This window comes from Pseudozyma flocculosa (assembly GCF_000417875.1).
Source record: "Pseudozyma flocculosa PF-1 unplaced genomic scaffold scaffold00011, whole genome shotgun sequence".
NCBI classification, from domain to species: domain Eukaryota; kingdom Fungi; phylum Basidiomycota; class Ustilaginomycetes; order Ustilaginales; family Ustilaginaceae; genus Pseudozyma; species Pseudozyma flocculosa.
In genome coordinates, this window is record NW_006920879.1 from 625211 (window position 1) to 644814 (window position 19604).

A 19604-nucleotide genomic window follows, 5' to 3' on the forward strand; every position below is an offset into this window, starting at 1 on the left:
CGACGTACGTCCGACGTCCGTAACGTACGTACGTCGTACGGTACGTCGTCGTACGTCGTACGTCGTCGTCGTCGTCGTGTGTGTGTGTGTGTGTGTGTGTGTGTGTCGTGTGTGTGTGTGTGTGTGTGTGTGTGTGTGTGTGTGTGTGTGTGTGTGTGTGTGTGTGTGTGTGTGTGTGTGTGTGTGTGTGTGTGTGTGTGTGTGTGTGTGTGTGTGTGTGTGTGTGTGTCGCTGCCGTCGTGGTCGTGGTCGTTGTCCTTGTCGTCGTTGCCGATTTCTCTCTCTATCTCCTTGATCGCCGCGAAACCAGGCTCAGTGCGAGGACCCACCACCTGATCCCTCGCTCGGCTCGGCGACGTGCCGCAGAGACGGCCGAAGCCCCTCACGTGCGTCAGGCGCCGGTGGTAGGGGCGTCGTGGTGGCTCGACAGGAAGAGGGAGCTCGAGGGATCGTCGTGGCTGCCGCTCATGGCGGGGCTCAGTGGGCCGCCGACGTCCGACCACTCGTCGGACGTGTGCTCGGCGCTGCAGCTGCCGTGCTCGTGCTCGTGCTCGCGCTCGTGCGACGTATCGGCCGCCGCCTGCACCGCATCGGTGACCGGGCCCGCTGCCCGGGCAGCCGTGCCGTCGTGCGGCTGCTCGTCGTCGTTGACGTCTGCACGAGGCGGCATGGCGCCCTGCTGAAGTAGGGGCGTCGAGTCGGCATCCTGGCCTTGACCGCGCTGCGTCTCGGTGGGCAGCCTCGTGTCGCGCTTGATCCGGCCGCGCGCATAGTCGAGGTCGCGGTAGATGGCCTTGATGGCCTCGCCCACGCCGTCCTCTGCCCTGATCTGGGCGCCGAGCGCCCGGGCCCCCTCAATCTGCTTGGCGTTGGTCGTCGCCGTCCGGAGCGCCGCTGCGAGGGCGTCGGCAGTGAGGTTCTTGACGCAGCTCCCCACGCCGAGGCTCTCGACCTGCTGGCCCCAAAAGAACTGGTCGCCAAAGTACGGCTTGACAATCGTGGGCAGACCGGCGCGCAGGCTGGCGCCCAACGTGCCGGCGCCGCCGTGATGGCAGGCGGCATCGATGAGCGGGAAGAGCCAGTCGTGCGGCACCGACGACACCTGAAAGACGTCGTCGAGGACGGCAGGGTCGGAGACCGTCGAGCCCGGGTTGGAGCCCGACGAGAGGCGGTCGGACCAGCCCTTGGAGATGATGGCGCAGACGCCGCTCTTCTTGACCGCCTCGAGCACGCAGCGGGTCATGGCCTCGGCGTCCGACACGACAATCGAGCCCCAACCAATGTAGACCAGCTTGCGGCCGTTGACGCGCGCCCGGTCGATGAACGCCACCAGGTCTGCCGGCGGCTGCCACTTGCGGCTCGATGAATTGTCTGGGCCGTCGAGGAACCAGAAACCTGTCACGTGGATCCACTCGAACCAGTCCAGCGGGCGCGGCACCAGGCTCGGACTAAAGTTGTAGATGAACGGCACCTTGTGCTGCTCGAGCTTGTCGATGTTGGTCGAGCGCAGGCCCAGGTGTTTCTTGCGCCAGCGATTAATCTGGCCGGCTGCCGCGCGCCAAAAGATCTGGTCAAAGATGACGTACGACATGTAGTTGTAGTTGCCGCCGGCCTTGTTGCCTGGCACGGCAAAGGCGTGCGGGTAGGCGCGCGTGCGGGTCCATGGCATGGTGAAGGCGCGGTAATAGGGCACCTGGAGGGCCTCGGCGACATGGATGCCGGCGATGGCCGAGGGGCTCTCGATGATGACGTCGCTGCCCTGGCAGGCATGCCAGCTGGACAGCAGCAGGTCATCGAGCCAGCCACGGAACTGCGAGCAGGGGCGTAAAGGAACATGATCGAGCGTCAAAGACAGTGCAGAGGGTCAGCCGGCCGTGGCTTCCTTCCTGGCTTCGTTCTTAACTCGCCGAACGCTGCCGCACTCCGTTCACTCACCTTGGTGACGCCCTCCCTCAGAAACGACACCGTAAACGTGCCGTTCTCGACGCAGATGCGCATCAGCTCGGCAGGATCTCCGCCGATGCCACTAAACTCGATCCCGTGGCCCTTGACCCAGTCGCCAAACTCGGGGTGCGTGGCGATGCGCACGCGGTGGCCATCGGCCTGCAGGCCCTTGCCGAGGGCAATGTAGGGCTGCACGTCGCCTCGCGAGCCGATCGTCAGCATGGTAAAGACCAGCGGCTTGGCCGGCTTGAACGAGAGCAGCGCCGACGAGTCGGACCGCATTATCGAGGCCGACGACTGGCCCAGCATCGAGAGGTGCGACGACAGGGTCGAGGTGCTGGCCGAGGCAGAGTCGAAGCTTTGGTCGAGCTGTTCGCTGAGGTCCCGTAGCACGAGCGCGTTCGACCTCTCCGAGCCTGCCGCCGCGTCGCCTCCGACGGCGGCGAGATCGTCGTCGTCCGGGTCGTCTGCTCTGATGTGGTCGAGCTGGAGGTCGATCAGGGAGAGCATCTCGTCCCTGCGCTCTGCCGAGGCCAGTTCGAGGAAGACCTCTTCGTGCCCTCGAACGGTGACCACGACGCCGTGCTGCCCGAAGCGGAACGCCGGTTGCCGCGCGGCCGAGACGACGTCCGAGAGCGGGATCAGCATCAGCGTACGCCCCACGGTCTTCTGCGCTATGCCCGAAGAGCGGAACGCGAGGTGGCGTGTCGAGACGAACGCCCTACCCGTGATGGGCAGGACCCGGAAGAGCGTGGCGTGGACGTGGCCGACCAGGCGCTCATCCTCCGGCAGCCCAAACGTCTCGCGGAACTGCTCTTCGAAGCGGCCCGCCTCGGTCGGGGCGTCTCGATCCTCGTCGGGGGCGTCGAGGACCGAGAAGGACGAGTAGCCCGAGTTGGACAAGTCCTCGCCCGCCGCAGAGCGTGCGTCCTGGTCGTCGTCGTCGCCGAGGTGGGTGTCCTTGGGCCAAAGCTCGACGATGCGGCGATGGTGACGGCGCGAGGTGCCTCCCATCCAGCCGGCGAGGGCATCGGCAGCCGAGCCGCCGCCGAGCATCCGATTCGGCGTGTCCTTGATCCACTTTGGAAGGGCCCAGCCTCGTTCCGCCTCTTTCTGGACCTGTTCAAACGAGGGCGGGGGCTCGCTCCCGGTGGGCGATGGCGGATAGACGAAGGAGCTGTCTCCGAGGGCTCCTTCCATCGTCCTTGCCGTGGGCGTGCAGGACAGGTGGTCGGCGTCTGCATCCATTGTGGCCGCTGGCCGGCCCTTGGCAGCGTCGAGCCGCGGAATAGCAATCGGACGCTGCCCAGCCTCGCCTTCTGCCTTCAGAGCTGATCCTTTTGAGGCGTCTGCCCCCGCACGGGCTGCCGACATCGTCTTTGCCGAGGCCGACGAGCCCTGTCTCCTCAGCGTGGTGGAGATCGGGAGCGCGGGCACCTCGTCGAGCGGAGCATTTGGTAGCGTGACGGTGTTGGCCATCCCGCCTGTCGAGTCTTGGATGCTTGCCCGCGACCAGCGGAGCGGATCCGATCCGGAGCGGCTGTTTCCGAAGGCGATGCGCTTCGTGGTCCGCAGAAACTCGTCGCGCCTCGACAGGTGCAGGAAAAAGTATTCGTCGATGGCGAAGCCGGCGAGCTCGTCGACCACCTTGATGCACACCATCTCGGTCTGGTCGACGGACAGGGTCGTGTCGACGTCAATGACCGTCTCGAGTGGGATGCTGATCTTGACGCTCTCGCCCTCGTTGTGCGCCTTGAAGACCTCCTTCCTCAGCGCCGTGATCCAGGCATTGCGGCTGGCCTCGGACTCGACCTGGAACGTGAAGCGGCGATACGGCGTCGTCACCTTGAAGCGATCCAGGTGCTTGGAGGATGCCTCGACGGCAGAGACACGCCGCAGGTCGATGAAGCCCTGCGGAAAGTAGGGGTCGCGGGCGCTGTCGAACCAGCTGAGCAGCCCGCTCCGGAGCGTGGCCCAGTGCTTGCTGAATCGGTGCGTCCGCCGCGTCAGCTTGGCGATCGGTCCGGAGCGCAGCAGGCGGTTCTCGCGCGAGGGAAGGTAGGCGTAGAAGCAGAGGTGGCCCGTCGTGAGGTAGACGTGGCCTTGGAGCAGGATAGAACGGAAGAGCCAGCACCGGTGCGCCGACAACAGCTCCTCGGTTGGCTCGAGATCGAACAGGCGGTGAAGCTGGACAAGCAGCTGCTCTACATCGTCGCGGCGAGGCAAGGCATCGTCGGCAGCGCCAGAACCTTCGGGCGGCAAGACCTCGAAGGGTGGTTGCAGTCGCGAGGTGGAAGCCTCGCTGGGCATCGGCGCTGATTTTGCTTCCGTGGTGTCATCCTGCGTCTCTAGCGACTGTCTCGGTCCATCATCAAGATGCGATGGACCAGGAGCCGTGTCGACCGCGGATCGAGGCTCGTCCGTGCCGCTGTCCTCGGAATCGCCTTCTTCGCCCGTGTCGGCAGAGGCCTCGGCGAACGGATGCCGGCTGCTCTGCCTGCCGGCCAGGTCGTCCTGGCGCTTGGCGCGTGCCTGGGAGCGCCGCTGCGCTGTTTCGCTGTGGCTTCCAAAGGGGGATGTCGGTGGCTTTTTGGCGCGGTGTACCGAGATGGCCGAGGCCGCCAAGGGAGTCTGCCCGCCCAGCGGCGTCGCTTGATCGTCGAACGCCTCGTGCCTGCCGGGATACAAGCCCCGATCGGTCCTCAGGCGGCGGCTGCGGGAACTCAGCCAGGCTGTCGGGTCCAAGGCTGCGGCAGACTCGGTTTCCAGCTCGCCCGTGAGCGAGCGCCGCCGCGGAGGCTGGCCGAGGATGTCGTCGTCTGCCTCGTCGAGGTCGTCGTCCTCCATGATGCCCTGTCCCTCTGCGTCGAAAAAGCGGCTGCCGACCATGCTGAGCATCTGCATGAGGGCCTGGGTTTCCGAGTGGACGACATGCGGCTCTGCGTCGCGCGCCGTATCTGGGCAGTCGTCGAGGCTGGATCTCCGTGCTGCATCATGGGCGCTGTCCGATTGCGGGCCGGCAAGGGGCTGCGCGGGGGGAAGGCGGACATGGGTCGGAAGGGGTGGGCCATTTCGAGGGAGCTTGCGAGGGAGGAAATGTTGGAGAAGCCCCGGGGAGATACGGGTTTGAGGGCGGGCGAGTCCGGCAAGGGTGGGCTGAGCCTGTCGTAGTCGAGCGCGGCTGGTGGCGGGAACGGTGGGCTCGAGGGCGCGGGAGAGGCTTGGCCCTGCGCGGGTGGTGCGGGTGGCGGTGAGGAGGATGACATGATGCGGTCGCCTCGAGGGCGTGGGCTGGTCTGATCAAGCTGGTGCTGCGTCGGTGTCAGTGGGGAGCGGCAGGCAGCTCGACGTGGAGATGGTGGTGATTGCGGTGGTGGCGGTGGTGATGCGGCCGCTGGCGATCAGACGAGAGCATTGGCGGTGCGGGCGTGTGTGTGGGCTGGGTGGTCCGGGAGAGGGGCGCGGGTTCAGAGGGGCATGACGAGGGGCGCAGGTTGCTGTATGGCGGCGTCGGCCCAGGGGTTTGGTCAGTTGAAGACGGCAGTCAGCGGTGGCGACGGCAGTGGTGCTGGTGGCGGTGGGTGGCGGTGGTAGTAGTGATGGTGACGACTGTGGCCGGTTCGAGGGTGGGCCAGAGAGGCAAGCTGCCTGACCACGTACGGCTTGGCTCCGAGGCGGGGGGGAGGAGGGGCAAGTCTGCGGCCACCAAAGCGCGGGGAAATGCCGCGAGCGTTGCGTCCCGTGGCCAGTCACAGTACGTCGAGCCACAGGCAAGCCGCCAGCCCAGTCCAGCCCAGCCCAGCCCAGCCCAGCCCAGCCCAGCCCAGCCCAGCCCAGCCCAGCCTGAGGAGGCCCTTGCGCGCAGCAGGCCAGCAGCCAGGCGGGCAAACGCACCTCAGGGTCCAACCGCCAGCGGCCAGCGGCCATCCATCTGGCTGCTTGCCTGACGGGCACCTCACCGCCCGATGGCCTCCTCTGCCCTACTCTCTGCTCCCCTATCGACGCCCCTCTCGACTATTGACAAAATGACTGCCATCCTCCTGTTGATGCTAGGTAGCCTTTTTCATCTCCCTCCCGTTCATGCTCAAGCACACCATCCTTGACCCCCAGCACGCCGGCCAGAGCCCGTCAGGCATCCTCGGCGCCCGGCCAGGCCATTCCAGAGCCCTCTGTGGCGCGTCGTTGGGCTGGCCTGCCTGCGCTGCTCGTCGACTTCCGACTTCCGCGCCCAGGTGCCCAATTTTGGTCGATTTTCTGGTGCTCGCTGCGCTGGCCCCACCTTCTTCTCGACCCTATCCTCGACCCTATTCTCGACCCTATTCTCGACCCTATTCTCGACCCTATTCTCGACCCTATCCTCGCCCCTCGCCCCTCGCTTCTCGCTCCTAACCCTTCGAGCGCTCGCCACCACCGCCGTCCGTCATCAGCGCACATCTTCTCCCTCACCTCAATCTCCAGGCCACGGCCCTCATCCGCTCCGCTCCCTTGCCCGACCCACCGCAGCCATGTCCGGTAGAGGTGGAGGAGGTGGAAGGGGTCGCGGCGGCTTCGGTCGCGGCGGCGGCAGAGGCGGCGGGCCCGGCGCAAACCTTCCCCCCATGGGCCTCAGCTTTCAGGAGCTCGGAATGATGGACAAGACCCCGTCCAAACTCTACCCTGTGCGTGGCGCTGGCTCTCCGGCCATCTGCGCAAGCCTCGGCCCTGATTCCGGCCGCTGCTCGCCTGCTCACCATCTACGCCCCACGGCCCTCTCCCTCTCCTTCTCCCCACTCGCGCCGCAGAACCTCACATCCATGCCCAAGATGGACAAGCCAGACGAAAAGGAGCTCAAGGCCGCCACCTACCAGCTCAGGTACCTCGAGGAACAGCGCTACTCGCCCTACTGGCCCGTTCTGGAGGAGCGCAAGCAGGGTGAGAAGTCTTGGCCCGGCGCTTCTCGCACATTGGGCCCGTGCTAGACTTGCGCTGACACCCTGCTTCTGCCCCACACATCCTCTGTATCGCCGCCCGTCTAGCCGACCTGACGAGGTTCACCGACCGGTACCGGCCCGAAGCTCGCGAGGCGCCCTCGCTCAAGACCATCAAGATGCAGGAGGAGGTTTTTCCAAAGGGCCTCTGGAGCTCGTTTATGGAGGGCGAGACGAAGCGGGAGGAGCTCAAAGGTGCGTGCAGAGGCACGCGCGCCCGCAAGCAACGACGTCCTGCTCGCGGTCGGCGACTTGAGCCCGAGACTGACGTGTTTCCATTGCATCCCCGCCGTCCGATCAGCGAGCAAGAAGAGGAAGCGCAAGGTCAATTGGGACAATCTCGACCTCGAAGACGGGCAAGGGGTGAGCCTTGTAATCCGCACCTCCTCTTTCATGGCGATGGCTGCGCAGCTTTGGCTGACCGTAGTGGCTGCTTGCTCCCTTTTCCCTCTTTGCCGCGTCTCTGATGCAGGGCGACGCCGACGACCGGGGCGAAGGCTCTTCGGAACCAGAGGACCTGGGCGACTACGAGGACGAGGAGGACGACGACTATGCCGAAAACTACTTTGACAATGGCGAGGACGACGACGGCGGAGACGACGACGGCGGCGAGGCCCAGTTTGACTGAGTAGCCTGCGCGCCTCGACGACGACGACGACAACAACGATGACGACAGCCTGTATTTGTACCCTGCCTTCCTGGCTCACGACCCCTTCATCGCCGTCAAGCAAAGATCGTGCCTGCCCGCTCGTGCGATGCTGCCGCGCGGATGAGCCGCGCAGCGTCAGTTGTGTGTGTGTGTGTCTGTGGGTGCAAGCAAGTGAGCGGTGGCACAATGAAGTGCCTGGCGGCGATTGCACGACAAAGTGGCCTGGCCGGGCCCATGCTGTGCTGTGCCGTGCCATGTCGTACGATGCGATGCGATGCCACGCCGCCTTATCTCGGTCCTCGGCGGGTCAGGTGGAGGGTAGAGGTGGCGCGGCGTGACACGGAAGAAGAAGATGCCCGGCCCGGCCCGTGCTCCCCACCACTTGTTCGTCTTCCTCTTCCTCTTCGTCTTCTCCCATCACCACCATCACGGCCACCACCGCCATCACGACCCTCACTGCCACCCAGCTCACCATCGCACACCCCTCCACATCTCAGCCTGCCTCGTCCGTCGCAGCCATGTCGCCTCCCCTGACGTGAGTACGCCCGCCATTCTGCCTCGTAACAGCCGCCGCCCCAGCCGCCGCCCCAGTCGCTCACCCTTGCCGCTCACCCGGGCGCACCGGCAACCTCCCCTGCCCACCACCGCGATGCGCGCAGATCCATCCTCCATTCGGGCTATCAGCACCCCGTCACCCGGTCATGGCAGAATCAGGGTCGCAACCTGACAAAGTCCATGTTCATGTACCCTCGTGCGTGCGCACCGCCCCGCCCGCAGTGTTCCGACGACTCGACCCCGCTGACCTCTCGGCCCGCTCGCTCCCCTCTGCCGTCGTCTCCCCTGCCCAGTCTTCATCACCGACGACGCTGATGCCGCGGTCGAGCTCCAGTCGATGCCCGGCCAGCGCAGGTGGGGCGTCAACAAGCTCGAGGCCTTCCTTGCCCCGCTCGTCGCAAAGGGCCTCTCGTCCGTCATCCTCTTTGGCGTCCCTCTCAAGACGCCAAAGGTGAGCACCCGTTCCTTCCCCTTTCTCCCAATGTCCTATCAGGGCGCATAAGCAACGACCGCTCACCTCTCTCGCGCCGTTCCTGCCCTGCCTTCGACGGCCTTGTCGCCTCCCCCATGCCATCCAGGACGCCCGCGGCACGCTGGCCGACGACCCCACTGGCCCCGTGATCGAGGCCATCAAGCTCCTCCGCCGCGTCTTCCCGAGCCTCTACATCGCCACCGACGTGTGCCTCTGCGAGTACACCGACCACGGCCACTGCGGCATCCTCCACGACGACGGCACCATCAACAACTCGCCCTCGATCGCTAGGCTCGCCGAGGTGGCCGTCAACTACGCAAAGGCGGGCGCCCACTGCGTCGCGCCCAGCGACATGATGGACGGACGGGTGGGCGCCATCAAGCAAGGCCTCGTCGATGCTGGGCTCGGCGGCAAGGTGACCCTCATGGCCTACAGCGCAAAGTTCTCGAGCGGCCTCTACGGACCCTTCCGGTGAGCGATGCCAGGCCACTCGTCGCAGGAGCCGCCGATCCCCTTTCGATATCGCCGGTGCTGACCCCCTTGTCCTCTTCCGCCCTCTTTCTCCCCCTTTCGCCAGCGACGCCGTCGACTCGGCCCCCTCGTTCGGCGACCGACGCTGCTACCAGCTCCCGCCCTCGGCGCGCGGCCTGGCGCGTCGTGCCATTGTGCGCGACGTCAACGAAGGGGCCGACATCATCATGGTCAAGCCGACGCTGCCCTACCTCGACATCCTGTCCGAGGCGCGCGACCTGGCGCCCGACCATCCGCTGGCGTGCTACCAGGTCAGCGGCGAGTTTGCCATGATCCACGCCGGCGCCCGGGCGGGCGTGTACGAGCTGCGTAGGATGGCCGAGGAGACGGCCCAGAGCATGGTGCGCGCCGGCGCCACTCTCATCCTCAGCTACTTTACGCCCGAGTTCCTCGACGTGAGTTTTTGCATGCCCCCAGCCGCCCCCCCCCCCCCCCCCCCACCGCAGCAGGGGAGAGATGGGAGGGATGTGGGTCGATGTTGGCTGACTCTTCTCGCTGCTTACTCTTGCGTCCCTGCAGTGGCTCGACGAGCCCGCCCCTCTGTAGGGCCGCATCATCCGAGACAAGGAAGAGCAGGGACGGACATAACAGGGAACTCGATTGCAAATGCGCAGGTGACTGTTCGATGACTATGCTGGGTGGCGATACGGGCTGATGATTGGGCGGGGGAGGATAACGACTATCGAGGCCGACCGGCAAGCTCGTCCCTCGCCGACTCGGGACGATCTTCAAACTGGGTGGGTATCGTGCAGAGGGGTCGTTCAGTCGGCCAGCCGGTCGCTGGTCCGCCGCGGTCGTGGTGCTGATGGGCCGGGGGCGCGCGGACCAGCTTCGCTCCGATCGGCCTGGCCCCTCGGGGCGTGGTGCGGCTCACTTGGCCTTCTCCCTTTGCGAGCCCAACGCCTGGAAGGCCGGGTAGGCGGGCAGGGGGAACTCCTCATCGCCGTCGCCGAACATCTTCTTGAACACCCACGGGCTCCAGGCGAGGACCGAGATGGCGGAGGCCATGAACCCGATGACCCGCTGGAGGATCCAGCGCTTGAGGCCGGAACCCGGGTAGGTGACGCCGGGCATGAACGAGGGGATGTCCTGGATCTTGAGCACGTAGGGCTTGAAGGCGGCCTCGTAGGCCTCAAACGCCTTGGCGGGGTGCTGGCCGGGCTCGAGGCTGGCAATCTCGCCGGCGAGGATGTAGGCGCCCATCAGGGCGAGCGAGGTGCCCATGCCCGTGAGGGGCGTGGCGGCGTGGGCCGCGTCGCCGATGCACACGACGCGCGACGTCGACCACTGCTGCATGCGCACCTGGACCAGGGGCTGGAAGAAGAAGTCGTCGGCCTTTGCCATGCCGTCGAGGAGGCGCTCGGCCTGCCACCCGGCGCCCGCGAACTCGCGGCGCAGCAGGTCCTCCTGCGCCTGGCGGTCGCCGCGCGACACCTTGGCCCACTCCGCCTTTTCCGCGTCCGTCGTCGGCATCCGCGTCATGGTGGCGCGCATCGTCCCGTGCGGGTCCGGACGCAGGCTCAAGACCTTGGAGTCGAGCGCCGTGTAGATGTACCACCAGTCGATGTCCGAGGGGACGCGCGGGATGGTCCAGTAGCAGTAGTAGGTCTCCTTGGACACGATCTCGACCGAGTCCTGCGGGAAGCACCACCGGCGCACGCGCGACCACTGGCCGTCGGCGGCGACGACAAAGTCGTACTCGCCCACGTCGCCGTTGCTCAGCTCGACCTTGGCGCAGCGCTCGTCGTTGGAGATGACCTTGGCGATGGTGACGCCGAGGAGGTACTTGACCTTGGGTAGGTCCTTTGTGGCCTCGTACAGCACGGCGCCCAGGTCGCCGCGGAGGATCTCGTGGGCCGACGTCAGGCTCGCCTCGATGCCGTCGCGCACGGGAAAGCTGGCGTAGACACGCCCCTTGGGGTCGAGGAAGTGGGTGCCCTTTTCGCTCGTGTTGAGGCGGTTGATCTCGTCGAGCAGGCCCATGTTCTTGATGACGTTGAGCGCACCCGCCTTGATGTCGATGTTCTGCCCCTGCTTGAGCAGCGAAGGGTTGCGCTCCAGGATCGTGATCTCGACGTCGTCGATCGCCTTGGCCAGGTGCCACGCCAGCGTGGGTCCCGCGATGCCGGCGCCGCTGATGAGGACTCGCATGGTGGTTGGGAGGTCAGAAGGTCGAGCCACGAAAGGGGTCTTCGAGATGGGATCAGGGTCGGGAGGCAGGGTGTCGCGTTTAGGGGATTGGAAGCGCAGGTGGTTGCTGGGGGAGGCGAGAGATGGGAAGAGATGTATGGCGAGGACGGGGGACAGACCGACCAGTCGTCGGACCAGGTTATAAGGAGATCCGCCGTCGAGACCGAAACGTAACGCACATCTCCGACCGCAGATGGGGCCAGCGGCAGCGGCAGCGGCAGCGTCGGCGTCAACGGCGGCGTCGGCGTCGGCGACGTCGAGGGGCGCTGGCAGGAGGTACACGGCTGCAACCTCTACGGGCCGCGGCCACGTTTCAGGACCGAGCGATCCGAGCCAGAGCGTAGGTGTGTGCTCGTTGGTTATCGTAGCTCGCTGGCTCGTTCAATTGTTAAAACCACGCTCAAAGAGAGATAGAGTGAGACGCGGCGTGGGCGTAGCCACCCTTGTAATGGCGGGGCATACGACAGCCCCCGCCACGCCTCTGATTGAATCGCTCCAGTGTGTCCCTGGGCGGCGGCCCTCGACCCGCCGGCCCGAGATTCTTCGGTCGAAGGCCTTTTCGATGCGTACGCTCCGAGCTTGGAACAAGATGCGGTGGCCAGCACAGGGCCGGGCCCAGGGGGCCCTGTACCCGAGCTTGGGCACGGTAGAATACGGGGGGGACGGGGCGTCGAAGCGATCGAGCTAATCGACCAAGAATGGCGTGGCGACCGGACCAGGGTCGACTCTGACGCCGGCTGCTACCCTGGCTACGGCTGTGGGTCGGGCCGAGAGCGGCGTGGGGGGAGGGGGGCCGATGTGCGACCGTGAGAAGAAGTCCATACATACGTCTGCAATGGCGGTTGTCGTTGCGACGCGGTCATCTGCAGGCGACTGAGGTGCCAGAACTCGAATGAAGCTGGGAACGCGGCGAGGCGCGGCCATTGTGAGCTCCCATTGTGGTCCATCGAGCGCAGTGGTGGGTGGACGGATGGGTGGGTGGGTTATTGGGTCCGCCCTCTCCTCCCGTCGAGGCAGATGAGCGAGGGTGACGCTTTGTGTGCCGTCGTGTAGTTACATACATACTCTTTCTTACGCTTGCCGTTTGGCAGCGTTTCCGTGTGCGTCTGTATATATGCGAGGCGGACATCGCGCCGTGCGTGCGAGCGTGTACGTACGACGAGTATGTAGCGCGGATTGTCGGAGCACCACTTCCGAGCCGATGCAAGGCGTCGGGGCGTACAGCTAAGACCGTAGTACGTGTCGCCGTAGCGGAGACAAGAGGGCAGTGGCGGCGGACGTCGGCGGTCGATGGGCTCAAGCACAGAGCAAGATCCGGACCCAACGGTTGGCTGGTGCCAGAGTGGGGGGAAGGGGACTGACGACGATACGTAACATTGCGGCCTTCGCTCGCGACATGGGCGGCTAGCGACGAGGGCGACGCAAGAGAGTACGTACGTGCGACCCTCGCCTCGCCGAGCTAGCCGGAAAGTTAGGGGAATTTGCGGGCGGCTATACGACCGAGGGTCCGAATGTCCGACGACGTACTCTTGGCTGCGTCGCCGCTTCCTGATTGACAGCTCAGGGGGGGCGGGTCGGAGCAAAGGCAAACGGAGTGCTCGAGGTCGGACCTCCGAGCGGGTGGGCAGGGGATGAGGTCGCATAGCCGACCTCGGCCCGGCCTGACCCAGACAGATCCTACTCACGCTGCTTGGCCTCGTCGACGACCAGATTCTCCTTTTCGCCTGGACTAGGAGCTGCTATCCACTTGCCCCTTTGTCGTTGTCGGGAAAGAAAGGGCGGCGACCAAGGTCAAGGTCATAATCGAGATCAAAAGCAGCGCCCGGAAGACAACTTCCGTGCGGACTCGCACCGCTAGCGCCAAACGACATATATGCCTGTCTAGCTGCTTTTGCTGACCAGCGTCGTCGACAGCGATAGAAGGCGACGATACGGTACCCACCGTACAAAGACCCAACGTCCGCGTCCGGAGGCTTGGCCCGGGCTGGCCTGGCCTGGATGCTGTCGGCGGTTTTCTGTGGCGGAGCCAAACGTCGCCCGACGGCGAGGCGATATTCTCCGCGACGCTTGCTTCCGTGTCTCTGCTCCATCTTGCTGCATTCGGTGCATCAGCAAGGTGGAGCGGAGTTTACGCTCCGGCATCCTGGGTCAGGCAGCGCTGGCCCAGGGTGGGGACCAGAGGGGGCTGCGATGAGGCGGCAGCCTGGCCATGCTCGACTGCACCGGCGGAAGTATCGTGCCGAAGCTCCGCCCCCTTACGTAAGCATGTCGGCGAGTCCAGCACCGCAGACGCGTGACGCGCCCATGGACCCCTCGGATCCGAAGCCACAGGAAAGGTGTTGGTTGAACGAGACTCTAACCCAACACTCTGCTCGCCGCAGGCTACGGCCACGGCTACGGCCACAGCCGGCAGAAGAGGCGACAGCCAGGGCCGACTGCCCCCTCTTGCCTCGTCTCGACCACCTCTTCTCCTCCCCCTCCTCGCACCCACTTCCGTCCTCTTCACCACCTTGCCTTTCCTTTCCTGGCTCTGCCTTCCCATTCCTGCACTGCCCTCCCCACCGCTCCGTCTCATACCTCCGTGTTTCTTTCTGTTCTCTTCATCCACGCACACATACGCACACACCATGGGCCTCTCGCCAACTCGCTCCAGGCACCTCGGTGGCGGCGGCGGCGGCATCGGTGGCTCAGCCGCCGGCTCCGACCTGCCGCTCGCCGACCTCTCGACCAACCTCCGGGACATGAAGCTCGGCGGCTCGCCTTCCAAGGGCGCCAAGTCGGCCGGTGCTCGACACGCCCCCCTCGGTCGCAAGGACAGGGACGATAGCGGCACCTTCAGCATCTCGGACCTCAAGACGGGCGTCACAAAGGACTGGCAGGGTCCGGACAAGCTGCTCAAGTCCAAGATGACGTCCAGCATCAGCGTGAGTGCCCGCTAGACGCTCGAACCGCTCCAATCAGCGTGAAGCATCGCTGACCCATGCACTGCCCACCCGTTCATGTGAAGACAGCGGGGCGACCGATACATCCCCAACCGCGAGCTCAACAAGTCGACTGGCCCCGGCGCTGCCTCGTTGGCCGACGAGGATGCCAACGACACCATCCGCTCGCAGTCTTCGAGCGACGGCGTCGACTCCAACATCATCGCCGCCAACATCGCCGCCGTCAACGCCATCCCCACCGACCTCGAGGGCGGCCAGACGCTCGAGCAGGCTGCGCAGGCCGAGCGCGGCCAGAGGATCCTCTCGTTCTCGGCTGCCTGCCCGGGAACTCCCGCCGGACCCGACGTGAGGAGCCGGTACGCTGTGGCCAAGCCCAAGACGGCGCTGCCGAGCAGCCTCAACAGCGCCGGACGAAGGAAGATCCCCACCAACCCGGAGCGCACCCTAGACGCGCCCAATATGGTCGACGACTACTACTACAACTTGCTCGACTGGTCCTCGACCAACATTGTCGCCATCGCGCTGCAGACGGGCGTGTGGCTGTGGAACGGCAACACGGGTGATGCCTCGCAGCTGCTCGACACGACGACCCAGTCGGAGCGCGTGGGCGGTAACGGCCTCATTACGGGCCTCCGGTGGGACGCCGACGGCAACATCCTCTCCGTTGGCCTTGAGGGCGGCTACACGCAGATCTGGGACGTCGAGAGCTCCTCGCGGCTGCGCACGCTCAAGCCGAGCGCCGAGGGAGGCGCCGACAATGCGGCGGTCAACGTCATGGCGTGGGCGCCAGACGGTACGCTCAACGCCGGCTTCCAGTCGGGCATCATCAAGGAATTCGACGTTCGCGAGCGCGACGCCCTGACGCGCACGCTGGAAAAGGCGCACTCGGGTCCCGTGTGCGGCATGGAGTGGCGCGCCGACAGCGCGCTGCTGGCGACGGGCGGCAACGACAACGTGGTCAAGGTGTGGGACCGGCGCACGTCGGTGCCCAAGATGCGCAAGGAGAACCACCAGGCGGCGGTCAAGGCGCTTGCGTGGTGCCCGCACAACCTGAGCATGCTGGCGACGGGAGGCGGCACGAGCGACCGCAAGATCCACGTGTGGAACACAACGCAGAACTCGCGCACGCTGTCGATCCAGACGAGCGGGCAGATTACGTCGCTCAAATGGTCGCAGCACTACCGGGAGCTGGTCTCGACGCACGGCATCGGCACCCACGAGAGCGCCAAGGGCATGATCAACATCTGGTCGCACCCGTCGGGCCAGAAGGTGGCCGAGATTGAGGCGCACGAGCAGCGCGTGCTCCACGCCAGCCTGAGCCCGGACGGCGAGGTGCTGGCGACGGTGAGCGACGACGAGGAGCTCAAGCTGTGGCGCGTATTCGAGAAGCCCGTCGAGGTGGGCAAGGCCGGCAAGACACCCGGCGCGCTCGGCGCAAAGAGCGGAAACATGTCGAGCGTGCGCACCCTCCGCTGAGCATCGTCCGCAGCCGGCCGTCGCCGCTGCCGCCGCGCAAGCCCCGGTGATAGGATCTTGGTTCGTCAGCGCGCAAGAGGATGGTCGACCGTTTCCGAGCTCGTCCGTCGATTGAGACGACGGCGGCTGTCCCTCGCATCCCCTGGTCGTCATGGCCCCGCCTGCGCCCCCTCGTTTCTCATTTGCGCCTCCAGCATGGGCCGGTACACCTAGGTCCCCCAGCGCTTCTCCTTGACCGCGTCTATTGTATTTATATATGAGCATCTATCCCTTTCCTTTGTACGCCGCCATGAACAGTAGTTTGATTATAGCATCGTTTGCTTGCGACCAGATCGAGGGGCGATCGTAGTGGGCCACGCCTGCCAGTGGCCTGCCTGGCTGCCTGTGCGCGGGCCCGGTCAATTTACGCGACGCGTCCCAAAAACCTCAGGCGGGCCCGCGGAGAGGGTAGGGCTGGCCAGGCAGTTGGCCAGAGGCCTGGCACTTTACGCGCTCGCCATTTCTCGGTAGCTCGGACTTGGAGGCGCAGGCGGGTGGGTGTGTGCTAGAGAGGGAGAGGGACCGATCCGGGCGCGCGCGCACGCAGCACAGAGACGATGAGGGCCCGAGGAGGGCCAAGCAGGACCAACACCTCGTCCCCGCCCCTCGTTCCCTGCATCCTCCCTCCCTCACCTTGTCGCCCATCCTTCCCGTCCTACCTCTGCCCCTACCTCTGCCCCTTCCTATCCCTCACTCTGCCACCCTTTGTACAGATCATCGTCTGGTCTGGCCTGCTTCTGCCACCTTCCTCGCTCCGACTCCTGATCGGCGGTCCTTGCAAGACGATAACCGACCACCCGGCCTAGCTCGCCCGCCATGTCAACGCCCGGCCCGCACTCGGACGCCGATATGCAGGATGTTGAGCGGCGCAACCCGCTCACGCCCGGCGCTCGCTCCAACCGCGACCTCGCAAACAGCTCCTCGCCCCTCGCCTTCCCTTCTAGCAGCCCCGCAAAGAGCCAGGCCTCGGGCGCCCGCAGGCTTCAGCCCGGCGGCACTCCTTCCTCCCGCATCGGTACGTTGCCACTCCGGATTGCGACGGGCTGTCACTCACCATCTCGGCCACGCATGCTGATTGTGTCGACCTCTTTCCAATTCTCGACTCTCTCCCCCCTTGCTAGGCGGGTCATCTCCTCTGCATTTTCCCACGTCTTCCCCCTCGAGGACGCCGCGCGGACAGCGCACCCCTCTGGCCTCTGCCAGGCGATCTGCAAACGCCGAGAACCTTCGCATGCCGTCCAGCAGCGCATCCAGCCGGCTCGATGAGCCACTCTTCTTCCCTAGGTGAGCTTCCCCTCCAAGGGTCGATGTTGGCATGTGCGGACGATGCTGACCGGACACCGCTGCGTCGCTGTGACAGCTCCGGAGGCACGACCCCGAGACATCGCCGTGGAGAGATCCACTCTTCGGTCCCCCTGTCTTCCCCCTCGATTGTCCGTCGATCCCGCATGGCAGCCGCAGCCGGCTCCGATGCTCCTGGCTCGGCGATCGGCAGCAGCCATCCCTTCAGCGATGCCCCGAGCGACGCCATCAGCCTCTCGCAGCAGGCGCCCACGAGCGACGCCGGCGCCGCGGGCGGTCAGGAAGCCGTGTCCAAGGTCATCTGGGGCACCAATGTCTCGATTGGCGAGACGATGCAGCTCTTCCGCTCGTTCCTGCGCGGCTTCCGCCTCAAGTACCGGTGGGCCCACGCCAAGAAGCTCGGCCTCGAGGTGCCCGGCTCGCTCGGTCCGGGCCTCCAGGACGGAGAGCACCTGGTCTACGACGGCTACCTGCGCAGAATGAGGCAGACCGACCAGACCAACCTCAACCTCCGCATCTCGGACCTCGAGGCCTTTGGCCCGTCAAAGAGGCTCAAGCTGCAGCTGATCCGGTACCCGCAGGAGATGGTCCCCATCATGGACCAGGTGCTCAAAGACGAGATGCTTGAGATGGCCTATGACGACCACAAGCACGGCCGCGACGGCATGGGCGGCGACCTCGGCCTCGCCGAGATCGAGATCATGGAGTCGAAGCTCTACAAAGTGCGGCCGTTTGGCGCCGAGGCCACCAACATGCGCGACCTCAATCCGGCCGACATCGACAAGCTGGTGACGGTGCGCGGCCTCGTCATCCGGGCCACGCCCATCATCCCCGAGATGAAGCAGGCCTTCTTCCGCTGCCTCATCTGCCACCACACGGTGCCCGTCGAGATCGATCGGGGCCGCATTGCCGAGCCGGACCGATGCCCGCGCGAGGTGTGCAACCAGCAGGGTTCCATGTCGCTCATCCACAACCGCTGCGAGTTCGCCGACCGCCAGGTGGTCCGCATCCAGGAGACGCCCGACGTGGTCCCAGACGGCCAGACGCCCCACACAGTCAGCATGTGTGCTTACGACGAGCTGGTCGACGTCAGCAAGCCCGGTGACCGCGTCGAGATCACCGGCATCTTCCGCAGCACGCCCGTCCGAGTCAACCCGCGCCAGCGCAGCCTCAAGAGCCTCTACAAGACCTTCGTCGACATCCTCCACATCAAGCGCAGCAGCGGCAAGCGCCTCGGCGTCGACCTCTCGACGCGTGACGAGTCCGAGCAGGCCGAAGGACGCGGCGCCCAGGCCGTGGGCGTGGGAGGCGAGGACGACGATGAGGACGTCGATCTCCGCAGCGGGTTCGCCGCCGCACTCGAGGGCGAGGCGTCGCCCAGCCAGGACCTCGAGCAGCGGCTGCGGGGCATCGCCGACCGTCCGGACGTCTACGAGGTCCTCGCGCGCAGCCTGGCGCCCAGCATCTACGAGATGGACGACGTCAAGAAGGGCATCCTGCTGCAGCTCTTTGGCGGCACCAACAAGAGCATCAGCACGGGAGGCGGCGCGGGTGGCCCGCGCTACCGCGGCGACATCAACGTCCTGATGGTCGGAGACCCGGGCACGTCCAAGTCGCAGATCCTGCAGTACGTGCACAAGATTGCGCCGCGCGGCGTCTACGCCTCGGGCAAGGGCTCGTCGGCCGTCGGTCTGACGGCGTACGTCACGCGCGACCCGGACACCAAGCAGCTGGTGCTCGAGAGCGGTGCGCTGGTGCTGTCCGACGGCGGCGTTTGCTGCATCGACGAGTTTGACAAGATGTCGGACGCCACGCGCAGCGTGCTGCACGAGGTCATGGAGCAGCAGACGGTCTCGATCGCCAAGGCGGGCATCATCACGACGCTCAACGCGCGGACCTCGATTCTGGCGGCGGCCAACCCGGTAGGGTCCAAGTATAACGTCAACCTGCCCATCACGCGCAACATTGACCTTCCGCCGACGCTCATCTCGCGTTTCGACCTGGTCTACCTCGTCCTCGACAAGATCGACGAGGCCAACGACCGACGGCTGGCGCGCCACCTGGTCGGCCTCTACCTCGAGGACAAGCCGCAGACGGGCGGCAGCGAGATCCTGCCCATCGAGACGCTGACGTCGTACATTTCCTACGCGCGCAACCGCATCTCGCCGGTGCTGACCAAGGAGGCGGGCGACGCGCTGGCCGCACGCTACGTCGAGCTGCGCAAGGTCGGCGAAGACCCGCGCAGCTCGGAGCGCCGCATCACGGCCACCACACGTCAGCTCGAGAGCATGATCCGGCTCTCGGAGGCGCACGCCCGCATGCGCTTCTCGGACGAGGTCGTGGTCGACGACGTCGAAGAGGCGGCCCGGCTGATCCGCGAGGCGGCCAAGTCGTCTGCGACGGACCCGACGACGGGCCTCATCGACCTCGATCTGATCAACACGGGCCGCTCGCACCACCAGCGCAAGATCGAGGGCGACCTGCGGCGCGAATTCCTCCAGCTCCTCGACCAGCTCGGCGGCGGCGGCGCCCCGCGC

At 65.8% G+C, this 19604-nt stretch overlaps 6 protein-coding genes across 6 annotated transcripts in view; 4 read left to right on the plus strand and 2 right to left on the minus strand.

The window, feature by feature from the left end:
* Positions 1-391: 391 nt before the first annotated feature.
* PFL1_03679 (uncharacterized protein) lies at positions 392-4848 on the minus strand (the record flags this gene model as incomplete). Its single annotated transcript, XM_007881198.1, has 2 exons — positions 392-1810; positions 1936-4848. 2 exons carry the CDS (start codon positions 4846-4848, stop codon positions 392-394), a joined length of 4332 nt encoding a protein of 1443 aa, XP_007879389.1.
* A 1601-nt stretch (positions 4849-6449) lies between these two features.
* Positions 6450-7539, plus strand: PFL1_06872 (uncharacterized protein; the record flags this gene model as incomplete). Its single annotated transcript, XM_007881275.1, has 5 exons — positions 6450-6602; positions 6726-6855; positions 6960-7106; positions 7213-7274; positions 7384-7539. 5 exons carry the CDS (start codon positions 6450-6452, stop codon positions 7537-7539), a joined length of 648 nt encoding a protein of 215 aa, XP_007879466.1.
* Positions 7540-8078: 539 nt separating this feature from the next.
* PFL1_03680 (uncharacterized protein) lies at positions 8079-9664 on the plus strand (the record flags this gene model as incomplete). Its single annotated transcript, XM_007881199.1, has 6 exons — positions 8079-8095; positions 8220-8311; positions 8409-8566; positions 8694-9058; positions 9165-9513; positions 9638-9664. 6 exons carry the CDS (start codon positions 8079-8081, stop codon positions 9662-9664), a joined length of 1008 nt encoding a protein of 335 aa, XP_007879390.1.
* Positions 9665-9988: 324 nt separating this feature from the next.
* PFL1_03681 (uncharacterized protein) lies at positions 9989-11269 on the minus strand (the record flags this gene model as incomplete). The annotated part of the gene is made up of 1 exon (XM_007881200.1): positions 9989-11269. The coding sequence occupies one exon, from the start codon at positions 11267-11269 to the stop codon at positions 9989-9991; it is 1281 nt and encodes a 426-aa protein (XP_007879391.1).
* A 2666-nt stretch (positions 11270-13935) lies between these two features.
* On the plus strand, positions 13936-15726 carry PFL1_03682 (uncharacterized protein; the record flags this gene model as incomplete). The annotated part of the gene is made up of 2 exons (XM_007881201.1): positions 13936-14232; positions 14320-15726. 2 exons carry the CDS (start codon positions 13936-13938, stop codon positions 15724-15726), a joined length of 1704 nt encoding a protein of 567 aa, XP_007879392.1.
* An 855-nt stretch (positions 15727-16581) lies between these two features.
* Positions 16582-19604, plus strand: part of PFL1_03683 (uncharacterized protein) — a gene marked incomplete at both ends in the record, with an annotated part of 3592 nt that continues 569 nt past the window's right edge. The window contains 3 exons of the mRNA XM_007881202.1: positions 16582-16780; positions 16887-17049; positions 17126-19406. Of these exons, the coding sequence (XP_007879393.1) occupies positions 16582-16780; positions 16887-17049; positions 17126-19406 (2643 nt within the window). The remainder of the gene's footprint in view (positions 16781-16886; positions 17050-17125; positions 19407-19604) is intronic.